Source organism: Cajanus cajan, chromosome 11, assembly GCF_000230855.2.
Source record: "Cajanus cajan strain Asha chromosome 11, NIPB_CcT2T_4, whole genome shotgun sequence".
NCBI lineage: Eukaryota > Viridiplantae > Streptophyta > Magnoliopsida > Fabales > Fabaceae > Cajanus > Cajanus cajan.
In genome coordinates, this window is record NC_138527.1 from 31,800,941 (window position 1) to 31,808,152 (window position 7,212).

At 28.4% G+C, this 7,212-nt stretch overlaps 1 protein-coding gene across 1 annotated transcript; it reads right to left on the reverse strand.

Moving 5' to 3' along the window:
• Positions 1-829: 829 nt before the first annotated feature.
• On the reverse strand, positions 830-7,000 carry LOC109801510 (protein DETOXIFICATION 26). Its single transcript, XM_083067054.1, has 9 exons — positions 5,297-7,000; positions 3,859-5,256; positions 3,211-3,752; positions 2,990-3,076; positions 2,761-2,817; positions 2,267-2,505; positions 1,411-1,529; positions 1,182-1,271; positions 830-1,086 (listed from the first exon to the last, which is right to left on the reverse strand). Exons 2-9 carry the CDS (start codon positions 4,138-4,140, stop codon positions 1,033-1,035), a joined length of 1,470 nt encoding a protein of 489 aa, XP_082923180.1. The 5' UTR covers positions 4,141-5,256; positions 5,297-7,000; the 3' UTR covers positions 830-1,032.
• Positions 7,001-7,212: the final 212 nt, after the last annotated feature.

The following is a 7,212-nucleotide window of genomic DNA, read 5'->3' on the forward strand; positions in this document are numbered from 1 at the left end:
TGGCCATCATCTTACGAGCCCAATAAAGTGGTAGCACTAAATCAAACGAATGTCTGGGCCCATAATTCCAATATGGTTTTTTTTTAAGATTAGCGATTTGAGAAATGGATACTTCCAATATCGGCTTTTATATGGTTCATGATATATACACCTCATTTTTTCTATAAGTACACTTTTTTTTAAAAAAATAATTAGATTTTTAAAATTTTTTAATTTTTTTAATTTTTTTAATTTTACACTCACAACATTTTATAATTTTTACACATCTTTTCCTTTTTTTTTTTTTTCTTTTTTTTTTCTTCAATTTTTACATGTACTCCCTTACCTTTCCTTCACCCCATCTATTTTAGTAGCATGTGAATATTGAAAGAGAAAAAAAGTGTGTGAATAAAAAAGAAAGTAGCAAATTAAAAGTTAAAGGTGTAAAATTAAAAAAATAAAATAAAAATGACAATATTTTATAGTTTTTTAAAAAATAAAGGAGGTGCACTTATAAAAAGGCTCATGATATATACACCTCCTTTATTTTTTTTAAAATTATAAAATATTGTAGTTTTTTTTTAATTTTCTAATTTTACACCTTCAATTTTCAATTTGCTACTTTCTTCTTCTTTTTCACACACTTTTTTTTTTCTCTTTTAATTTTCATATGCTACCAAAATAGGTGAGGTGAAGGAAAGGTAAGGGGGGTACATGTAAAAATTGAAGAAAAAAAAATGAAGATGTGTGAAAAAAAAGTACTAAATTAAATATTGTAGATGTAAAATTAAAAAATTAAAAATATTTTAAATTTTTAAATTTTTTTTTCGTACTTATAAAAGAAAGGAAGTGTATATATCATGAAGCCTTTTATATTTATAATTTGGGCTTTATTTATTATTTGAGAATGATATTATTATAATAAGCTGTTTTAGTTCAATCAATTTTAGGACAAATTTGCCCATCTCAGGCCCCAATGTTGATTATATAAAAAGTATTTTCAATAGAGATCTCAAAAGCACTTTTAAGCTCATATCCAAATAGCTCTTTTGACTAGTTCTTTCTTGGGTCTTCCCATTTACTCAAATGCAACCTTGCTCTTTCAGCCTGCAGTTGTTAACCAAAAACATGTATGAAAATACTTGTCAATAATATGCACTTGCAAAGATATTAACAAAAGAGTAAAATTTGTTTTTATGTACCTCTCTGTCCCAGTCACATCGTGCGGTAATCCAAGCAAGAATCAAAGTCTGAATTGCAGGCCCACCAAAAATTAGCCCAGCCCAAACTCCCTGATGAGATGGTTCGTTCACATAACCGATTAATAATGTTAATACTATAGTTTATCTTAAAGCAAATCAAATCCAAATGCATAACTAATCATGTAATGATGAATATTTCTTTTGAGTAGCATTGAAAGAGACAACATACCTGAACTCCTAAATCAAAGACGAAACCCAACAAATATCCAAGTGGCAATCCAATAAGATAATAGCTACCCAAGTTTATGAATGCCACATATTGCTGCCACCCAGATCCCACAGCCACCCCTGTTCAAACATCATAGCATAATAAAAGTATTTTAGTGATTGGTAAATTTCATTATAGCAAAAGCTAAATGGTATAGATTTGGAATTTATATTTACTAGAAAAATAATGAAATAACAAACTAAACCAATTAAATGCTTAGCAAATTAACTCATGGAATGTAAGTGAATTAGTGATTTTGGAGCAATTAATATTGATCATGAGAAGGTTAAAGTGCTGGAGATAGCAATTAATGTTTAGTCTCTGGTAAAATATTGAGACATTTTTTGGTGAAAGATAAAAAGATGAAAGGTCGAGACATTGTGATCTACTTGTTAGATTTCCAATAAATTAAAGATGAGCCAAAAAATATATAGAACCTAAAATGAAGGGTCAAACGTTCAAACAACTAAGCTAACCAAAATCAATAAAGTCAAAGATTTTTAAAAAAATAGTCTGTTGAGAAAAAATGCTTTTAACAGAATTATTTCAGGCATACTACTTTCATTTTAAAATAAATAATATTTAGGTTTTTTCACAAGGATTAGAAAAAGTAATAATAGACTTAATAAGTGAAATAACTTTATTAAATTCGACCAAATGATGAAATTGGAGTACTTTTAGAAACCAAATACTAAGAGTTATTCAGAAACATATTATAGACAGCAGTCAGTAACAAAAAATACAAAATGGTTTGATTTGTCATTCATTATTAAATCAAATAATTGACCAATGTGTGGTAAAATTCAGATAGTATCACCTGATAAGACTGGTTGAACACTGTTAAGTAGAATTGTGACGCCTAAGAAGGGTGAAAGTTTATTTACTTCTTTAATCACAACTTCACTCGAAGAAAATATATAGGCAAGTTGATCACGAAATATCATAATCAACAACCAAAAGAAAATACTCAATATAATTGATGTCACCACCGATACTATGGCAGCAAACTTAGCTCCTTTTCCATTACCAGCTCCAAGTTCATTTGCAACTCTTACTCTACAATGCCAACCATCACACAAGGTCAACATATGTGATTTTATGTAATGCTCAAAACTTTGCAAAGTTATTGTAGTAGAATCTTCGTTGTGAATATATCATGTTACTACATATTAATTAGTCATTGTAAAATGTGTAATAAGCTTATTGATGTTAGTTAATCACTAAGCATTTATGCAAAGGCATTTCTTGCATTTTTTTTTCTTCATATACATGCAAAAATATAATTATAAAGGGAAAGCCATGATGCATTACCCAGTTGCAGCAAAGAATGACAGAGGAAACATCAATTCCCATATATTTATGGTCAAGCTGCAATAAAAAAAACAAAAGTAACTAAGTAACAAACAATAGTTGTTCACAAATAAGAGAATAATAGTAACATTTGAGTGCTACTTATTTTAAGAAGAAAAAAAAAAACTTTATGATGTATGAAACATGAATTAAAACTTAAAAAGGACAATATCTACTCTAACACACTTACCAAATGGTTAAAGCCTCAATAGAAGTCTTTGCATTTTGTAAATTCCCGGTCATCAACATGAGTGCTTTATCATACCATACTTCTAAGCTGGAAAAAAAACAATCCAGCATAATGCAGTACAATTAGAAAAGTATACAATCAATTATATAAAGTTGCATAGGTGAAAAATTAACTCTATTTTGAGAAGAAATGAAACTATACTACAAGAAGAAGAAAAATACCATGTCATAATCCCAGAAGATGTAGAAAGTTTAGCAAACTCCCAGAGACCAGAGAATGCTTCCATGGAGAAACCAGTCCATGTTAAGGTACAACCACCGTAAATAACATAACCAAAATAACCTAACACCAAAACCAACCAAGCAAAGTTTCCAAATGCAACAAGGGCAATCACTCCAACATGAAACTTGGTCACAACCAACCAACAAAGGAATGCATGCAGCAATAAACCCAAGAGTGACACCAAGGCAATGACATTATTTTTGAGTTGGCTTTGCAAGAAAAAGTGTAAAGGTAAATAAATTATATAAGCCAAGTGAGTTGGTATCAGCCACAAAGAAATCACCCCAGTTAGCTCGGCTATCTCTGGAGATTGTCCAATGAACTTCAAGATAGGTGTCACAAAGAGGAATAAAGGCAAAATCACAACCCCAGTGATGAAAAGAACCAACCATGAACGTTGCAAGTAAATGCCTAACATGGAGTACTTCTTGGCGCCAAAAGCTTGTCCACATAGAGTGTCTAAAGCGCTTGACATTCCCAACTTAATTATGAAACCAAAACCATACACAATACATTAGTAAATTAAAATAAAAATGTCTTTTTATATTCACTCAATGTTGAAATAAAAAGAAAGATTTGGAGTTTACCAAAATGCCAAAGTCAAGCCCCAAAATAACATTAATGGCAATGGAGGTAGCAGCTAACTCAAGGTCACCTAGGTGGCCAGCAAATGCTTGAGTGATAACAAACATAGAAAAATTGGCAACACGATTGAAAATTGCAGGGCCACATATGATCCAAAGCTTCTTAGATTCAATCCAAACCCTTCTCACTAAATGCTCTCTTTCTTGTCCATTTATATGATCTTCCAACAATGGATGATTTGCTTCGTCTGATGCTAAAGCCTTGTCACTTGACATTTTCGACATGTCTAAGTGATGAACTTATTGAGATTAAGATAGAAAAAGAAAAGAAATGTTGTCAATATAACATCATTAATTATCAATATATAGTATTTATTTCAAAGTTTTAATTTTGACATTTTCATTCAATAATGAATTTTGTCATTTAAAGGATGTTAAGTCAAGCATTTTAAATTAAATAATATCACAATGCACGGTAATGGATAGTTATCGAAATTAAATATAAACAATAACATATAAGTTTATATATGTTAGCTAGGACTAGTTTTTTTTTGGACATAGACCTTGTTTATTATAAATTTAAAAAACAGAGTATAAGACAATTTATTTAATATATAAAAGAAGCTATTGTTACTAGTTTATGCAAACACATGGGTTAATATCATTATGCTCTAATTTTAACTTTATCATTGTCCTCATATAATTATTGCACAAACCTTATACAATGTTGTTTGTTCATGTATAAACACTTTTTTTTTATTATCATCAAGTATAAACAAAAATGTCGCATAGTAATAAAGTATTAGGAACCATTTAGCAGTCACAAAATAATACATTAGGTTTGTATTTATGGGTCGACAAATCAACATGAAAGCAAAACGATAAAGTTGACAAAGTAATATCAACCCAACTTACATATGAATAAACTAAATTTAACTCATAATTTTTAAGAGGGTAGACACCAACTAAAATCGAAACTTCAAATCTTTGAAAATGAAACATTAACAAATTATACAGACCACTTGATTTTTTAAAATGGGTGTATCATCATAAATAATGATATGTAAATAGTTAAAATAGTTTAATTAATTTTAATCTTAGCTCTCTTTTTTTCCTTGTACTATTCTATCATATTTTGTAGTATTCTCTTATTTGTTTTTTCTCTCTACTATTAGGGGGGCGGGGGATACGTATACGAATTAAGGTTTGCAGACCATCCTATTAAGCCTGCGAACCGTATAGATATGGATTCATTTTTTTTTTTAAATCTATAAGATCATGGCCAATTTTTAGCTCAATTCGAGAACCTTGTAGATTTCACAGGTTTAATTTACAAAACTCACATGTTAGCATGTTTCACACTACAATTTCACAATGTTTCATATATGTTTGTGTTTCACACTACAATTTCACAATGTTTCATATATGTTTGTGTTTCAACTGTAAGTCAAAGTTCTGATTATAAATCTATTGGCATTGTTTTGTAGATTTTACAGGTTTAATTTGCAAAACTTGCGAGTTAGCATGTTTCACACTATAACTTGACAATGTTTCATATATGTTAACATTTGTGTTTTTACTATTAGTTTGTTAACATTGTTAAAGCCATTGTATTTAAGGTATTGTTCGCTTTGACACTAGTTGAATTATCACAATTTTGTCCTTAAAAATGTGGCTTAATGAGTTAAGGGAGAAAGATGTTTATAAATTATTATTGGCTTTGATTCCTAAGCAATGTGAGACCTTTTAAGTATATTAGAATATTAATTGGTGCTAAAAGAAGAGCCTAAACCACTCTTGTCTTTTAGCTTCGACTGAAGACTTGTTTCTATATACCTAAAAGTCTCATATTGTTTAATAATCTAAGTTAAAGATAGTTTGCAAACACTCACCTTCCTTAACCCACTAAGACATCTTGTCAAGGACAAAATAATAATGATCCAACAAGTATTAAAACAAAACAAACAATATCTCAGACACAATAATTCTAACGATGTTAATAGACTTAAAGTCAGAACACTAACATTTTAAGGACCTAATGAGTGTTAAAATGGATAATATTTCAAAATTGATAACTCTAACGATATTAATGGACTTATGGTCAAAATAGTTTGTTTTTAATACATTAAGATATTGATATTTGTTTGGTGTATTTAGACTTTAAAAATTTTAAGATATTAAGATTTAAGACTTTAATCTTTGGTTGATCTATTTGAACTTTTAAATTTTTAAACCATTTAAGATTTTGATGTTTTTGTTAGAATATGCAAACATTAATATATTAAAACTTTTATTTTTATCTTTAAAATATTAATTTTATGTTGTTACAAATATATTTATAATTATTTTCTTTCTCATGTTTCCATGGTTTAAAAAAGGAAAGAAAAAGAAGAACAAAAAAGTTCTTGAATTAAGCAACCATGATCCATCTGTATTTTACAAATTGGACATATATATTTGATCCATTAAGGTTTTGCATGTCGAAATTTAAGGAAGAATCCATCTGTATATCCATCCTGTCTACTACACACATAGACTAACTAGGAGAGAATTATAATTTAAACAATCACTTAATAAATCACAAGCATACGAAGCAAAATTCTTGTTGATAATTTCAAGTAAGAAATTGTTCGGCTGAAATTTGAGTTTACAAATTCACCAATCCTAGGAATAACTCACCTACTCTTGGAAAACTAGCGGCATATAAATAAATAATAGTAGGGTAATAAAACATCAAGAAGTAATGGAAGAATACTTTACCTGCAACTTTATGGTGTTTTCCTGTAGTATATGTTGTCCAATTCGAATGCAAATTTTAACACATTTCTTTTAAAACTCACAAACTACAAAGGCATAAACCTTTTGTTCATCTCCTTTGCCAAATAACTCTCGCTAATTGTTGAATTTAAAGGCTACTCATTTACTTTTGTCAAACTTTGGTCAAGTTATTTAGATTCAGATTGCATCTGAACCTTATTAGTTACACTTTGGTATATTTAAAAATACACCTTATTAACAATTTCTATAATTGTTAATAGTTGTTTTAGGCAATACCACAAATTAAGAAAACGATTAATATATTTATTTATATTAAAAATACATTTTGAAATTTCTAATATCTATTTTGATTTTGAAAAAAACCTTTTGAAATTGTCATACAAAAAGTGGAAAATTTTCATTTTATTCATGTATTTACTTTCTTCTTTCTTATTTCAGTAATATATATATATATATATATATATATATATATATATATATATATATATTGGTTAAAAGAATAGTTTTCTATATGAATTTATTTATTTGTTAAAATATAAGGGTGCAATTTATATAATAAAATATAACTGCTGTCTTTTA